The sequence below is a fragment of the Salvelinus sp. IW2-2015 genome, linkage group LG8 (assembly GCF_002910315.2).
Source record: "Salvelinus sp. IW2-2015 linkage group LG8, ASM291031v2, whole genome shotgun sequence".
Lineage (NCBI taxonomy): Eukaryota > Metazoa > Chordata > Actinopteri > Salmoniformes > Salmonidae > Salvelinus > Salvelinus sp. IW2-2015.
Genome location: NC_036848.1, coordinates 21,193,657 through 21,212,286, shown reverse-complemented (window position 1 = coordinate 21,212,286; position 18,630 = coordinate 21,193,657). Strand labels below are relative to the sequence as shown.

Below are 18,630 nucleotides of genomic sequence, written 5' to 3'. Positions count from 1 at the left end.
AGGGTTAATATAGGGCACTGCATCCATTAACCATTTCTAGCTCTGCTGGCAAACTGTGTTATGTTAATCAAGATACACAAAGTTAATCCTAAATGGAGATGCTCAAACCGTTACCTCCTAAAAGAAATGAAAGGCTACAAATATTAAATGAGCGATTTAGCAAGAGATTCAAGGTTTGGACGGAAGTGGAGTGGGCATCAGGGAAACATAAAACCCCCAGCGCTTGTACAAGTCAACATTACTCAACCTTTACTTTTTCTAAAACAGAAAAAGATTGACGCTTTTGACATTTGCACGTGTCGAAATGTATGCCAGCCAAAACATTTAGAACATACTATTTATACCCAAACAAATTATTCTTTGTCTTTAATTTCACCCTCATTTAGATAGGGCAGACTGCTCTTGTGATTCTTCATTTAATGACTGTCTGAGTCATCCTTCCTTCTGAGAGAGAGAGAGCGAGAGAGAGAGAGAGAGAGAGAGAGAGAGAGAGAGCGAGAGAGACAGACCCAGACACAGAGAGAGGGAGAGAGACACATCCAGAGAAAGGGAGAGAGACACAGACAGAGAGAGAGAGAGAGAGAGAGAGAGAGAGACACACAGAAAGAGAGAGAGATAAAGCGAGACAACATGAAAGAGTAAGAGAGAATGAAGGTGTAAATGAGAGGAAGGTGTAAATGAGAGTGAGCGATAAAGCAAGAGAACATGAAAGAGTAAGAGAGAATGAAGGTGTAAATGAGAGGAGAGCGTGAATGAGAGTGAGCGATTGAGTGAGAGGGGAAACTGGATAGAGCGAGTAAGTGTGAGAGCAAGAGCGAGAGACCCAGATTGAGAGAACAAGAGAGACTGAAGTCATATCAGCTTCTTCCAACATGCCTGGTGGTGTTGAAATGAAGAGTGGGGCCTAGGGCTGTTGCGGTGGACTGTATTACCGCCACACCGGTGGTCATGAGTCATGAAGGCAGTCAAGTTCCACGTGGCCGTTTAGTCACGGTTATTAGGCTTCTCCAAGCTCTGCTGCTGCTGATGGTCATTAGTAGCCTACCAAACTTGCTAACTGCCTGGTACTCAGCACTCTATTGTCCCTCTAATCACTCTGACATCGATGCCAATGTAATCGAAAATCGAATCAAAACACTTCATGACAGCCCATGAGCTCATGTTGCGCAACATTTCTACAGGCTATACAATTGCGCGAGAAAACAGAGTGATGGCCTCTTAGAAAGAGAAGGATCCTATAGGCTAGGCCTACTATATTTATTTCTCAACTTTCCTAATATTAAGCACATTGCTTATCTTTACAACAGGAGTATAGACTATCTGGCTGGCATGAAAATGGACCACAGGAAAAGCGTCCTCCATTCACTATTTAAGTGCAGAGATGACATGTATTTTCCCCCCTGCCCCTGTTTCGATACAGGTGCATGATAATGGTCCATTCTAAATCAAACTCATTTCACACATACATTATTTAGTATATGTAAAGACAAGATTAAATCAAGAATAGTCTGATGGGTGACAATATTAGCCTATCACTTGTGAATTATATATTATCACTTGTGAATGACACCCACTTTAAAAGGCAAGAAACAATGCCTTTTTTTGTGACTTTTTCTAATCATAGTCACGCACACCTCATGTAGCCAAGCCCATAGGCCTGTATGTTTTGATAAGGTTTGTATCACAACTAAAGTGGCCAAATAACTTCTTAAAATGAAGCACATGTACCCGCTTTACAACGGGAGGGGAGCGTAACTGGCATACCATAACTGGTATGCAATGCGTGAGTTTCAAGGTTGGGGAAGATCATTTTCACCATAACAAAAGCTTTACATGCATATTTGCATTGGTGGTCAGTTTTGATTGATAATGGTGTTATCCCGCTAAGGGAACATTTGCGCTTAAAGCCTACTGCAGTGTGCGCATTTCAGCGGCTATGTGAAAAAAATGTCTGAATATTTGATCAACATTTTAAGCTATACGTTCTGATCTTTTGCGTCAGCTAAAGTTACATTAATAACAAAATTAAGCATATAGGAGTACCTATTTTCTTGTTTAACCACTCAACAGAAAAAGGCGCAATATCCATTCTATTTTATTCAGCTTTGTTCAATTGTATTCTTCACATAAAACGCCACGGAATTCTACGCAAATCTTGTCTGCTAAATGAACTAGTGTAGCCCACAGCCATATGGCATAGCCAAATCAGGATCTAACATCAGGACAACCGCCACAGCCCTAGTGGGGCCCACTTCACCTAGTCTTTAAAAGCTCCAGGAACTCCCATCGGGGGTCTATTCAAGTTCATCGTGTCACAACCAATACTGTCGCCCTCGCCGGTACCATGTTAATGGACTGGCTTGATGCAGTACCCGAACGCTGATTGGCTGGTTCCTGGCCTATGAAGGCGTGTAAGGTCACACGGTAACTGTGGTGATGACTTATCGTGCCATGACCTCTTGCGACCTACAATCAGATTGATGAGCGGATAATTTATATTGTGGGTCATCAAAAACGTGTCAGTCAATCTTGCTTTGGACGAGAGCCATATGTTGGTTGGCTGTTATGGAGAGTTTGTGGGTCTGTATATTTGAGAGTTGCGTGCACGCAATGCATACTGACCAAGCAAAACACATGACTCACAAATTATTAAAGTGCACACATACACTAGTAATTCCAAGACGTACCCAAGATGTACATATAGTGTCTTTCACTGCATGTTTTGTAAAGATTGGGATGAAAAAGCATACTTCCGAAAACAAGTGGGCTAATATTCAACCCATATAGCTCCTCCTGCATGACTAAGTGCATCTCTGCATGGTGCCTGAAACATTCGCTTAGTAAACATGTTCAGACCCCTTCTCCCTAGTGGTTGCCTCTCAAGCATTAAAGTGTAATCTGCCAATATCCTCAAATCCTTCGCACACTTTCACCTTGAAAAACGGAAAAAGGCGGAGTCGCCGTCTGAGTCCTTACACTTTTCCCAATAGGCCTACGTTGTGCCATTCTGTGGAAGCGTTGCTCCACTATGAGTGTTGTATGACTGATACTGGACCCTGAGGTCCGGGAGAATAATTAGTGCTAAGCTTCTAAAGTCACTGTTGTATACGCCTTGTATTGCCAGTCTGTTACATAGAGGAGCGTTGTTTCAAGAAGCCCACAGGTCGGGAAAGTGAATGCCATGTGAAAGACTGGATCAGATCAACATTTCAGTCGGGGGACGAACATTTCAGGTGTTGGCCATCATTTTATTCACTTGTCTGCACCTATAGTCTTGCACATATAGCCCTACTCCGATATAAGACTTGCCTGGCTACTCATCCACATTGCGCCAGCTAAAATGTCACACCCACTAACATACAGTTGAAGTCGGAAGTTTACATACACCTTAGCCAAATACATTTAAACTCAGTTTCACAATTCCTAACATTTAATCCAAGTAAAAATTCCCTGTCTTAGGTCAGTTAGGATCACCACTTTATTTTAAGAGTGTGAAATGTCAGAATAATAGTAGAGAGAATGATTGACCAACTGGGAATGTGATGAAAGAAATAAAAGCTGAAATCAGAAGTTTACAGACTAATTGAGTGTATTGGGTAGCATTGCCTTTCAAATGTTGAACTTGGGTCAAACGTTTCGGGTAGCCTTCCACAAGCTTCCCACAATAAGTTGGGTGAATTCTGGCCCATTCCTCCCGACAGAGCTGATGTAACTGAGTCAGGTTGGTAAGCCTCCTTGCTCGCACACGCTTCTTCAGTTTTGCCCACACATTTTCTATAGGATTGAGGTCAGGGCTTTGTGATGGCCACTCCAATACCTTGACTTTGTTGTCCTTGAGCCATTTTGCCACAACTTTGGAAGTATGCTTGGGGTTATTGTCCATTTGGAAGACCCATTTGCGACCAAATTTTAACTTCCTGACTGATGTCTTGAGATGTTGCTTCAATATATCCACATAATTTTCCTACCTCATGATGACATCTATTTTGTGAAGTGCACCAGTCCCTCCTGCAGCAAAGCAACCCCACAACATGATGCTGCCACCTTCGTGCTTCACGGTTGGGATAGTGTTCCTCGGCTTGCAAGCATCCCCCTTTTCCCTCCAAACATAATGGTCATTATGGCCAAACAGTTCTATTTTTGCTTCATCAGATCGGAGGACATTTCTCCAAAAAGTTTGATCATTATCCCCATGTGCAGTTGCAAGCCATAGTCGGGCTTTTTTATAGAGGTTTTGGAGCAGTGGGTTCTTCCTTGCTGAGCGGCATTTCAGGTTATGTCGATATAGGACTCGATTTACTGTGGATATAGATACTTTTGTACCCGTTTCCTCCAGCATCTTCACACGGTCCTTTGCTGTTGCTCTGGGATTGATTTGCACTTTTCGAACCAAAGTACGTTCATCTCTAGGAGACAGAACGCGACTCCTTCTTGAGCGGTATGCCGGCTGTGTGGTCCCATGGTGTTTAAACTTGCATACTATTGTTTGTACAGATGAACGTAGTACCTTCAGGCGTTTGGAAATTGCTCCCAAGGATGAACCAGACTTGTGGAGGTCCACAAATATTTTTCTGAGGTCTTGGCTGATTTCTTTTGATTTTCCCATAATGTCAAGCAAAGAGGCAATGATTTTGAAGGTGGGCCTTGAAATACATTAATTAACAGGTACACCTCCAATTAACTCAAATGATGTCAATTAGACTATCAGAAGCTTCTAAAGCCATGGCATGATTTTCTGGAATTTTCCATTAAAAGCACAGTCAACTTAGTGTATGTAAACTTCTGACCCACTGGAATGGTGATACAGTGAATTATAAGTGAAATAATCTGTCGGTAAACAATTGCTGGAAAAATGACTTGTATCATGCACAAAGTAGATGTCCTAACCGACTTGCCAAAACTATAGTTTGTTAACAAGAAATTTGTGGAGTGGTTGAAAAACAAGTTTTAATGACTCCAACCTAAGTGTATGTAAACTTCCGACTTCAACTGTATCTTCTCCAAAATAAGTCTGGATTTACTTCCTTTCCGGCGACTTCTCGAATGCGAACACATTCAAACCATTGTGTCTGGTCCCAAAAATGTTGACATCAGCACAGACAACTTCTAGGATAGCAGGTTCACTGATGTATGGAGTGATCGATAGAGCAGCCAAATTAAATTCAGGATACGTCGTCAGGCAAATATAAGACACCCTCGGGTCAAAAACATGATTACAAAATGGTGGACAATTTGATTACAGAGTATCAACTTGCTGTCGTTCGTACCTGCTTCTTGGCAGGAACATGGACTCCTTGATGAAGACGGACCCGGACAGTAGAATAAACCAGCAGCTTCCAACGTCATCCGGGCTGTGAAAGAGAACGAGAGAATTGAACACTTGAATCACATATCCAAACCCGCCCACACCCAAGTGAAAACACAGACGGCATGCTACAGTAAACTCACACTGACCCTAAACAGTTCAGCTCGCTGTCAAGTTATGACAACATAGACGATGACACACAGTTGTCCAGCTTCCAAATCAAAACCGTCTAGTTGGCATTTCCAGTGAAAATACGGTCAGGTTTGCAGTTTAAAGTAGCCAGAAGCACCAGAGGACTACAGTACACTAGCCAATGAGGGAGGATTCAATAGTCCAATGAGAGGGTTTTCCGACAGAGAACCATGGCTTGCCAAGAAAACGATTCAAACAATAGCTCCAACACAAAACCGCCCACTGATAATGAGGAAGTGCAGATCTAGGAGGAAATACCAGTACAGACAACAATGTTGTTCCTTCTTCTAAATGGAGCATAGGAATGGGTACGGCTTTATTTTGAGGGGATTTTGGCTTCGCCATTTGAGTTCACACGAGACCTCAGTTCAATGGACACTGGTTTTCACCTTCCTATGGGCCTAGTCCCCTAGTCTCTACCATGTGATGCTATAACAACAGTCGTAACAGTTCAGTCCTACAGCAACTACAGAGTAGACCATGCTATTGCTGTTCTTCAGAGTAAGCACAGTCTGCTGTGCATTGTTCATGTGCTTTTAAAAATGCTCGTCTTGCCATTGGACTCCCTTTAAATCCAGTGCTAAAAATCGGCCAGTCGTGTGTAACTATTGGTCAGCGCGTTCACCAAGTCCCACCAGGGGAGGGCTCTGAGAGGTAGTCTGGAGGAAATCAATCGATGGCAAATATGGCACGCCCAAGGTTTGTGTCACACTCACATTTAGAGGGGAGGGATAGATGGGGACAAATGAAGGACCAAACAAACAGACGAGCACATTGCACACTCAAGTGCACAAGTATGTGAACATACAAGTACATCGATACACACACACACACTTTAAAAGACTTTATTCGAATCCACAAATCACATCTGAAAAGGACTCAAACATTTCAAAGGTCGTTGATGCAAGAGCACATAAGGAATCAAAAGCCACCTTTACCTCCACACAGCTAGGCTGCCCATAATGGCTGAAACAGAGCAATACCTAGCCAGTTGTTTTTCAATCTGAAGCCCACATATGATAAGCCTACGTACGTGTACACACACACACACACAGAGATTCTCTGAGAAACAAAGTAGTCGCCCCGTCCCCCTCTCCCCCTTCCTTCTCCCCACACCTTCAATCTGGAGCTAATGAGGCTGAGTGTAGGACACCGTACTGACGCAGCGTGAATCCTCCTTCCTCTCTCCATCCCTCGGCTTCCATTTCCCCTCCTTTCCTCTGATGCACTCGTTGCCCCCTTCATCGTCCTCCTCTCCTCCCTCGCAGTCGCAAATGAAACGTTCAATTATTCATCGCCGGCATGCAGAGGCGCTCCCTTGCTCCTAGTAGGAGCAAAGAAAACTAAAAAGTAGAAAAAGACAGGAAAGTCTTATGCGCCATGAAGGCTCGACTGAACTGGGTCACGTGCATTTTTTGGGAAACGCTCGTAGGAAAAGCACTTGGCGACAACAAGCCTGAACCACCGGGAAGCATCTAGAGACAGGATGAAAGGTGGTAGGAGAGGAGCCGAGGGTCTGTTAGAAGCTGGAGAGGCAATTGTTTAACCATCAATATTTTTACCAGACACACCCTTCCTTATGAAATTATGTTGATCAAATTATGTTGGAGTGAGGGGGGGATTGGGGGAGGGAGAGGCAAAACAATGACCCGACACCATTTCTAAAGGGGTGGGTCTGCGAAACTACAGTACAGTGTATATACTGTGCATTTAAAGTGTGCTTGATATGATGGTTCTTAGTACAGAATATTGTTAACCCCAATACTGACATGACTCTCCCTGTGCATGCTTCATGTGCTTTTAAAGTGCTCGTCTTGCCATTGGACTCCCTTTAAATCCAGTGCTAAAATCGGCCAGTCGTGTGTAACTATTGGTCAGCGCGTTCACCAAGTCCCACCAGGGGAGGGCTCTGAGAGGTAGTCTGGAGGAAATCAATCCATGGCAAATATGGCACGCCCAAGGTTTGTGTCACACACACACATTTAGAGAGGAGGGATAGATGGGGACAAATGAAGGCCCAAACAAACAGACGAGCACAAATGCACACATGTGAACATACAAGTACATCTATATACACACACACTTTAAAATAATTTATTTGAATCCACAAATCACATTACATCATAAAGGACTCAAACATGTCAAAGGTTGTTGATGCAAGAGCATTTAAGGAAACAAAAAGCACATTCTTCTCATCCACAATCAAATGTATTTATAAAGTCCTTTTTACATTTGCCGATGTCATATAGTGCTGTACAGAAACCCAGCCTAAAGCCCTAACAGCAAGCAATGCAGAAGCACGGTGTCTAGGAAAAACTCCCTAGAAAGGTTGGAACCTAGGAAGAAACCTAGAGAGGAACCAGGCGCACAGCTAGACTGCCCATAACGGCTGAAGCAGAGCAATACCTAGCCTGTTGTTTTGCAACCGTAAGCCTATGTACGTGCACACACACACAGTCTGAACTCTCACACAGACAGACACACAGAGAGGATGGTTCTTACTACAGAATATTGTTAACCCTAATACTGACATGACTCTTCCCAATTCCTAGAGACCATCACTCTCATTGCGATTAATCAGTAAATCATCAGTTGACACATTGAATCTGCCTTTCTACACCCATCTCTAGTGTGTTTTGTCCTTTACAGTGGTATTTCATATAGTAAACTAAATACCTATATATTTTTTTTAATCTAGATTTGCACATACAGAAGGATGTAAATGCAATGGTCCTAGAACAGAGGACGTAAACACCATGTTCCCTACGCGTTGTCTGGATGTAACATAACATTCTTCCCCAGGTCTCTTCCCAGTGGTTATCCCTAATCGGATGACCTTGTTTCCAAACGCAAGCGGGCACGTTCCCAGCTGATTACAGTAGGACCCTGGTGGGAATAGGAGCTGGGGTGGGGAAAACTTTCAGACAGCTGTGTGTGAGTGCTGCACACACACTGGAAGAGACACACACACTGGGGAAGTTAGACACGCATGGACACATAAGACAGACAGACAACACATCAGGGAAGAGGAATGCCCAGAGATGAGGACTGCTGGAAGGTATAATCGATTCCCGTCAAGTGAAATACTCCGGGTTTAGGAACTGTGATGTACTAAGATGGTGGTGTATTGCCTGTAGCACGCACACCATCAACCTCACTTTGGGGTTTCAGGTTTGGAAGTGAGATGGGAGTTGCTTAGCCTTGTAACAATTACAGTTCTTAACCTCCAAATCCAAACTGTGCCGTCTATGCCTTGAACCTCAGGAACTGTGCAATTAGATCTGGGACAATACCAGTATCACAATATATTTTTCAAATGGCAAAGAATGTAAACACAAAGCAGACCGCACTCTTTGCTCCGTTAAAAACATGCTGTATGTTGTGTGCTTTAGCTTGGAAAATAAGTAACTGTGACACTGGATGACAACATATTGATGTTTGTTTCCAACATTAGGGCAGTTTTCCTAAAGAAGTTAAATCCGCTTCTTGTTTCGTTTCCTTGCCACGATACTAACGAGTATCTCCATACTGGTATATTCCCGGCCCTACTGCAGCTAAATATCCTTAATTCAGATTCTCCACAGGGGGAGACTGTATCTGATTTTACCACTGTTTGTTCCCAGTACTTATCCAGGAAGAACCCCAGTCAATGTCTACAAGAGGAATCCCCTACCCTGCCCAATAATATTCATGCAAGCATACATACTCCGTACACATTAGAACAGGCACGCGTGCGCTCGCTCACACACACACAATAAAAAACACACACACACACACACACACACACACACGGAAGCGTGGGTAGAATGAGAGTGCTGAAAGTGTCTCCACAGTAGCCCCAAGCAAGCAGCGGGGGGAACCGTATGCCCCCTCGCTCCACTACTACTTTTGGCCAATGGGAGCGCATACAGTTGAAGTCGGAAGTTTACATACACCTTAGCCAAATACATTTATTCACTTGTCTGCACCTATAGTGCCTGTAGTCTTGCACATATAGCCCTACTCCGATATAAGACTTGCCTGGCTACTCATCCACATTGTGCCGGCTAAATGTCACACCCACTACCATACAGTTGATGTCAGAAGTTTACATACACCTTCGCCAAATACATTTAAACTCAGTTTCACAATTCCTGACATTTAATCCTAGTAACAATTCCATCTTAGGTCAGTTAGGATCACCACTTTATTGAAATGTCAGAAAAATAGTATAGAGAATGATTTATTTCAGATTTTATTTCTTTCATCACATTCCCAGTGGGTCAGAAGTTTACATACACTCAATTAGTATTTGGTAACATGGCCTTTAAATTGTTGAACTTGGGTCAAATGTTTCAGGTAGCCTTCCACAAGCTTCCCACAATAAGTTGGGTGAATTTTGGCCTATTCCTCCTGACAGAACTGGTGTAACATAGTCAGGTTTGTAGGCCTCCTTGCTCACACAAGCTTTTTCAGTTCCGCCCACACATTTTCTATAGGACTGAGGTCAGATCTTTGTGATGGCCACTCCAATACCGTGACTTTGTTGTCCTTGAGCCATTTTGCCACAACTTTGGAAGTATGCTTGCGGTCATTGTCCATTTGGAAGACCCATTTGCGACCAAATGTTTACATCTTGAATGATGTCTTGAGATGTTGCTTCAATATATCCACAATTTTCCTACCTCATGATGACATCTATTTTGTGAAGTGCAGCAGTCCCTCATGGAGCAAAGCAACCCCACAACATGATGCTGCCACCTCCGTGCTTCACGGTTGGGATGGTGTTCCTCGGCTTGCAAGCCTCTCCCTTTTTCCTCTAAACATAACGACGGTCATTATGGCCAAATCAGTTCTATTTTTGTTTCATCAGATCAGAGGACATTTCTCCAAAAAGTACAATCTTTGTCCCCATGTGCAGTTGCAAGCCGTAGTCAGGCTTTTTTATGGCGGTTTTGGAGCAGTGTCTTCTTCCTTGCTGAGCGGCCTTTCAGGTTATGTCGATATAGGACTTGTTTTACTGTGGATATAGATACCTTTCTACCCATTTCCTCCAGCATCTTCACAAGGTCCTTTGCTTGTTTGTACAGATGAACGTGGTACTTTCAGGCGTTTGGAGATTGCTCCCAAGAATGAACCAGACTTGTGGAGGTCTACAATTTTCTTTCTGAGGACTTGGCTGTTTTCTTTTGATTTTCCCATAATATCAAGCAAAGAGGCACTGAGTTTGAAGGTAGGCCTTGAAATATGTCCACAGTTACACCTCCAATTGACTCAAATGACGTCAAATAGCCTATCAGAAGCTTCTAAAGCCATGACATCATTTTCTGGAATTTTCCAAGCTGTCTGATGGCACAGTCAACTTAGTGTATGTAAACTTCTGACTCACTCGAATTGTGATACAGTGAATTAGAAGTGGAATAATCTGTCTGTAAACAATTGTTGGAAAAACGACTTGTGTCATGCACAAAGTAGATGTCCTAACCGACTTGCCAAAACTATAGTTTGTTAACAAGAAATTTGTGGAGTGGTTGAAAAACAAGTTTTAATGACTCCAACCTAAGTGTATGTAAACTTCCGACTTCAACTGTACGTGCGTGTGTGTGTGTACAACTGTGTATGCATGCACAACTGTGTGTGTGTGTGTGTGTGTGTGTGTGTGTGTGTGTGTGTGTGTGTGTGTGTGTGTGTGTGTGTGTGTGCCCTCTGACTAGGGCATTCTGGGACAGCCCTGCTCTCATCTAATGAGGCAGCTCTATGGCTAAATCGTATGGGGGAGGGGGGGGCCTAAGGGGGTCTCTGTGAGAGGGGCTCCAATAATAAAGACAATACTGGCTAATCTGCATTGCGTTTGTTTAATCAGTTCCCGCATCACTCAGAATGAGATACCGAGCCCGTCTCCTGCACCTATTCGTGCACACAGACACAGAGGAAAGAAGAGGGGAGCCGATAGGGATCTAGACCACTCTTGGCTTTTGAGGAAATGATAGGGTTAATTCATTGACCTTTTCCTCACCTTAAAGCCACTGTTGATAAAGCTTTAACAAGTGATTTTCTATAAAGGTCATTATTTCTCTTCAGAGATATTTGACAACAAACCTCTCGATATGACGTAAGTCCTAATACCAATTAGATAGGCACAACCACATTAGAGAACATTTACCTACATAAATTACACAACAGGTACACCATTATATCAATCAAATGAAAAATATAATATCTCCACTGTTCAACCAAATTATACCAATGATACATTACCATTCTCTAACAACTAGATTAATAATTAACTACTCAAACATCTAATTATACAAAAATCATTTAAAAATGGATCATTACTCCAAGTCTGTCAATTGCTTCTGCTGTCACTTACTTTCAGAGGACAATTCACATCTAGAAGGGATATGGGAGACGAATTAACTCTTAATGGAGTTGTAATGGTAGCGTGGAGGTTCTCTTTTGTGCACGCTCCCTTTGGAAACAAAAATCGAGTGTGAAATCACTGGACTGTCCATCGTCAGGGTTGGGGGAAGCCTATTTGAGGGATAGGTGTGTGTGTGTCTCTGTCCGTTCTCTGGCTCTTGGCCTCATAACAGGATGTCTTGGGCCAAAGCAATGAGTGGCCCATGCCAACAGGAGACTGAACTGCGCCAGAGGGGTCCTTCATTCTCATGCACCAACATTGTGCACACACACACACCATAAAAACACCACATGCACGCGCACACATGCTCAAAAGCGCATACACACGGAGGTGTACAGCATTTTCAACCCTCTCAAGGCACATCACTATCTTATCTCAGTCTGAATTGGAAGACAGAATGCAAAGCATTACCTCAAACAGCCTTGCTAGCCAGGAGCAAACGATCCAAGACGAGCAATTTAGAAGCCATTAAATCTACACTTTGTCATCAATCCACAACTCAATGACTTGTAGAGTAGGCCAAATTCAATTGTTCCAGAATACCTTGCAGGTCTCCGCTTCAGCGGTGCAGCAGAGTGGTTTAGAATCACTCCTAGGTAGCACTGAGAGGGTATCTGGTGACCGCGTCGATGCTCACGCCCATTTGTTTTCATTAGAGTCAATTAAATCATGCAGCTCTGTGCTCTGCGGCATTGGGGGCCTAATCGCTGCATGTCAATAAGTTGGACTTTGATCATGTCTAGTGTGAAGGCATCTGGCAGAGAATATGTAGATATGATTTATTAAGAATGGATGTATTAAGAAAACGTGCACTTAGGCACACACGCACACATACAAAGCACATGGGTACTTACTAGTAGAGCACTTCATTGGCTTCATGTCTTTCATAGCGCACCGTCTCACATATTATCCTGCAGGGAAGACGGGGAGAGAGGAGAGAAGGGAAAAGACAACAGTCAGATATATGAGTTACCAAATACAATAGAACAGGTGGATGGGTGGGTCGACGAAGTTCCGTTTATTGAGTTATTAGCAGCTCACGACGGAGTTGATCTTTTTGAGAGGACGGAAATGTCACTCATATAGGTGTTTTAAAAAGTAACTCAAGCGCCTACCGAGTTCGTGCAACTTTACCGTAATAAACAGCGATATCAAAAAAAACACCAACTCCCAAAATAGATTTGAGCATTTGTCATGCATGTTGTTCTTGTTGCTCAGGGATGCAAAACAAGCGGGAGAAAAAAAAACAAGAGTCCCAGAGAACTAGCTACCGCAGAGGAGAACAACACATTCCTTTAATACAGACGGAAAATATCAAAACCTATAGCTTAATCCCATAGTTAGTGGGATTGTAGGGTAGTGGGATTTTTGCTAAAGGGTTAACATGTTTAAGACTGGCTGGATTGGTCTTTTCGACCAAAGGCGTTGGGAACATTCTTTGGGAATCCGAAGGGCAAGCAGGGGGGGCTTGTGGTGTGTGTGTGTGTGTGTTCAAGGGGGGAGCGAATGGGTCAGGTTGTGGAATGTTCTAGCAGGCCCGGGTCATGTGCTCTGGTATTGTTCCCCAGCAGTATAATCCACATGTATCCACACATGGCCTGATGGGAAGCGACCCCAGACTAAGGACTGTTTGTCGAGTGGAGTGGACTAGGGTTGAATATTTTCCCGGTATTTTACATCCCGAGAATAAATCACCTTTCTCTCAGTTAACCCACTATTTCCCGCCAAAACCACAAGTGTCATTCTAAAGCACATAAAATGTCTGAATTTGGATTAGAGCTTTGATTAGCATGAAAATTCAAGCCTGATGAGCCATACATTAAAATAAATGTTATGAACTCGACACATTTTGAGCCCAAGCCAAAAAAGCCCCAAATGATTTTGCCGTTCTCCAGCACATGGATAGCACATTACGTACAACAACAAAAACATAAAAGCCCATCGATGTAGCTACGCTCTCTAGGGTAAAAACAACTAAACTAGCTCCAGTAGGCTAATCTAATCAAACCATGAAGCTGGGAGAGAACATGCGATGCTGGTGCAGGACATGCAGCCTTACAAGGTTACAATTATTTGATTCCAATTTTGAAATATAATAGAACCTATTTAACATGTTTATAATAAAGTAGGCTGACACATACATACACCGCCGTTCGAAAGTTTGGGGTCACTTACAAATGTCCTTGTTTTTGAAAGAAAAGCACATTTTTTGCCCATTAAAATAACATCAAATTGATCAGAAATACATTTTTTATGTTGTAAATGATTATTGTAATGGTAAAACGGCTAATTTTGAATGGAATATTTATATAGGCGTACAGAGGCCCATTATAAGCAAACATCACTCCTGTGTTCCAATGGCCCGTTGTGTTAGCTAAACGAAGTTTATCATTTTAAAAGGCTAATTGATCATTAGAAAACCCTTTTGCAATTATGTTAGCACATCTGAAAACTGTTGTTCTGATTAAAGAAGCCATAAAACTGGCCTTCTTTAGACTACTTGAGTATCTGGAGCATCAGCATTTGTGGGTTCGATTACAGGCTCAAAATGGCCAGAAACAAAGCACTTTCTTCTGAAACTCTTCAGTCTGTTCTTGTTCTGAGAAATGAAGGTTATTCCATGCGAGAAATTGCCAAGAAACTGAAGATCTCGTACAACGCTGTGTACTACTCCCTTCACAGAACAGCGCAAGCTGGCCCCGGTGCACAACTGAGCATGAGGACAAGTACATTAGTGTGTCTAGTTTGAGAAACAGACGCCTCACAAGTCCTCAACTGGCAGCATCATTACACAGTACCCGTCTCAACGTCAACAGTGAAGAGGCGACTCCGTGATGTTGGCCTTCTAGGCAGAGTTGCAAAGAAAAAGCCATATCTCAGACTGGCCAATAAAAAGAAAAGATTAAGATGGGCAAAAGAACACAGACACTGGACAGAGGAAGATTGGAAAAAAGTTTTAAGGACAGACAAATCTAAGTTTGAGGTGTTCGGATCACAAAGAAGAACATTCGTGAGATGACGAAAAAATGTAAATATGCTGGAGGAGTGCTTGACGCCATCTGTCAAGCATGGTGGAGGCAATGTGATGGTCTGGGGTGCATTGGTGGTGGTAAAGTGGGAGATTTGTACAGTGTAAAAGGGATCTTGAAGAAGGCTATCACTCCATTTTACAGCGCCATGCAATACCCTGTGGACGGCGCTTAACTGGAGACAATTCCCTCCTACAACAGGACAATGACCCAAAGCACAGCTCCACACTGTGCAAGAAATATTTAGGGAAGAAGCAGTCAGCTGGTATTCTGTCTATAATGGAGTGGCCAGCACAGTCACCAGATCAAACCTATTGATCTGTTGTGGGAGCAGCTAGACCACATGGTATGTAAGAAGTGCCCATCAACCCAATCCAACTTGTGGGAGGTGCTTCAGGAAGCATGGGGTGAAATCTCTTCAGATTACCTCAACAAATTTACAACTTGAATGGCAAAGGTCTGCAGGCTGTAATTGCTGCAAATGGAGGATTCTTAGACTATATTTCCTATTCATTTTGCTGCCAGTAAGATTGCACCTAAATCAACCATTTATCGGATCATCAAGAACTTCAAGGAGAGCGGTTCAATTGTTGTGAAGAAGGCTTTAGGGCACCCAAGAAAGTCCAGCAAGCGCCTGGACCGTCTCCTAAAGCTGCAGGATCGGGGCACCGCCAGTACAGAGCTTGCTCGGGAATGGTAGCAGGCAGGTGTGAGTGCATCTGCACGCACAGTGAGGCGAAGACTTTTGGAGGATGGCCTGGTGTCAAGAAGGGCAGCAAAGAAGACACTTCTCTCCAGGAAAACATAAGGGACAGACTGACATTCTGGAAAGGGTACAGGGATTGGACTGCTGAGGACTGGCATCCGGAAAAAAAGCTTGTCCGGAGAAGACAAGGTGAGCGCTACCATCAGTCCTGTGTCATGCCAACAGTAAAGCATCCTGAGACCATTCATGTGTGGGGTTGCTTCTCAGCCAAGGGAGTGGACTAACTAACAATTTTGCCTAAGAACACAGCCATGAATAAAGAATGGTACCAACACATCTTCAGAGAGCAACTTCTCCCAACCATCCAGGAACAGTTTGGTGACAAACAATGCCTTTTCCAGCATGATGGAGCACCTTGCCATAAGGCAAAAGTGATAACTAAGTGGCTCGGGTAACAAAACATCGATATTTTGGGTCCATGGCCAGGAAACTCCCCAGACCTTAATCCCATTGAGAACGTGTGGTCAATCCTCAAGAGGCGGGAGGACAAACAAAACCCCACAAATTCTGACAAACTCCAAGCATTGATTATGCAAGAATGGGCTGCCATCAGTCAGGATGTGGCCCAGAAGTTAATTGACAGCATGCCAGCGCGGATTGCAGAGGTCTTGAAAAAGAAGGGTCAACACTGCAAATATTGACTCTTTGCATCAACTTCATGGAATTGTCAATAAAAGCCTTTAACACTTATGAAATTCTTGTAAATATACTTCAGTATTCCATAGTAACATCTGACAAAAATATCTGAAGACACTGAAGCAGCAAACTTTGTGAAAATTTATATTTGTGTTTTTCTCAAAACTTTTGGCCACGACTCTGTACATTGATGAGGGAAAAGAAATAAATGTAATCCATTTTTAGAATAAGGCTGTAACGTAACAAAATGTGGAAAAAGGGAAGGGGTCTGAATACTTTCCGAATGCACTGTAAATAGTAATTCATATGCTATTCATGTGTAAATAATTTGGAATACATGTTTGTTAACTTCAACTCATGTGATAAATGTGAATCAAATGGGGAGCTCTCACCTCAGCTGGTGTTCTCTGAGGTTAGAAAGGGCCTCCATCCCGTGAAGATAGGAGTAGACTATCTCCAGGTCCTGTGGAAAGAGGAGACGGTCAGTTATTAGCAGTTGCATTTAAACATTTCAAATAATTCGAGGTAGTTTAGCAGATTTGACCAGGTGTATGAATATCATTGAAAAAAAGGTCAGACATGAAGAATCGGCAGTTCTAAGCTCCCACATTTTTTGTATTATTTTATTCATGGACAGTGCTCTCCCTCACACATAGGTCTTTACACTGAATATGAGGGAGTGGGTATGGAAAGGCAGGGTAATAGTAGCCTACTGCTGAGGGAAAAAACAAGAGGTACCCCTACGAATTCCCTATTCAGTGCCTCCCTTTATCAAGTGTCCAATTGAAGTCTGAGCTGGGCGATCTGAAAAAAAATCTATTTCACGATCAATTGCCTGAATTAATGCAATAATGATAAATAGAACAATATATTTCTAACATTATAATAAAAAATAGACATCTGTGGCATTTTGTTGTGTGATAAAACTGCACATTTTAGAGTGGCCTGTTTTTGTCCACAGCACAGGGTGCACCTGTGTAATGATGATGCTGTTTAATCAGCTTCTTGATATGCCACACCTGTCAGGTGGATGGATTATCTTGGCAAAGGAGAAATGCTTGCTAACAGGGATGTAAACACATTTGTGTGCACAATTGGAGATAAATAAGCTTGTTGTGTGTATGGAAAATTTCTGGGATCTTTTATTTCAGCTCATGAAACATGGGACCAACGCTTTACATGTTGCGTTTGTTCAGTATAGTTTGATGGTTGCAGTCATCCATTGTCCCATTAACAAATCACCCATATCAGCAAACTTATTTCATTTCAAAACTTCACATTTCTCTAGTATAGGCTACTTACTGTAATGAACGATATCGGCAAAATGCCTACGATAAGTAACCGGTATGGTCGATGTCTATAATTTTCAGTTTATCGTCCCAGCTCTACTTGGTCAGTGGCACTCTTCCAAGATGGAGGTGAAACAAAGTGCCCATGCAGTCCACACAGCATAGCCACTGTGTGTGGGTGCACACTGAATCAGTGTGCAGAGGGTATTGAGTCAGTGAGTGTGTGTGTATATATAGAGTCCATTGAATGTGAAGGGGTGGGGATTGAAGGGGGGGGGGGCAAAGTGTTCGTAGAGTGGAGACTGGAGGTCGATGCGGCGGGGGGGGGGGACAAGAGAGGGTCTGTGTTTTGACAGAGGTCCCACTCTTCAGCCACCAGCCAGCTTATGTGACACAGCCCTGGCGACGCAACACTCTTCCTGCCACCCAGACATCCTGCCCCTTCCTAATACACAGGAGCAGAAGCACATGTACTCACAGACATGCATGGAAAAGATGTGCAGATACATTCAGGCACAGACACACCTCTGCCATTCTGGGCAACATAGTACACCACAGAACCCCAGAATTGAGTTTATACTGAGCAGCACGTAAATCTAAGAAATATTTATTTTAGAGACAAAAACAACAAACAAAAACAGGACGGGTGGTGCTTCCCTTCATTTGTCTTGACTTTTTCAGCTGACAGCGAGTTCCTGGGCTCTGAGACCGTCTGACACCAACGGGGAAGGAATGGAAGGGTCAACCGGTTTGACTAAGCTCCGGTTAGAGGTCAAAGATTGAGAAAGGGAGGGAATGTTTGGTTAAAATGTCCCATGGGTCGCACGAACTTAACACCCACCAAAGCGTGAGTTACTACAAATACAAGATCATGGATCAAACACAAGTTGTTGTATGGATCTGAAATCTGATCTTTTGCAAGTTATTATTAGAACAATTGCACATATGAATGTGTGCATGTTGAACAGAAAAGGCCTATAGGCTATTATGCAAAGTCAGATTTGCTAATAGGG

General features: G+C 43.0%; 1 protein-coding gene across 12 annotated transcripts in view; it reads right to left on the bottom strand.

Annotated features, from left to right (window-relative positions):
* LOC111967587 (rap guanine nucleotide exchange factor 2) overlaps positions 1-18,630 on the bottom strand; it is a 145,676-nt gene that overhangs the window by 75,916 nt on the left and 51,130 nt on the right. For all 12 annotated transcript variants that reach the window (XM_070444795.1, XM_070444802.1, XM_070444804.1 and 9 more), the window contains exons 2-4: positions 16,721-16,791; positions 12,752-12,808; positions 5,268-5,351 (exon numbers count right to left, since the gene is read on the bottom strand). In XM_070444795.1, coding sequence (XP_070300896.1) covers positions 5,268-5,351; positions 12,752-12,808; positions 16,721-16,791 — 212 coding nt within the window. The remainder of the gene's footprint in view (positions 1-5,267; positions 5,352-12,751; positions 12,809-16,720; positions 16,792-18,630) is intronic.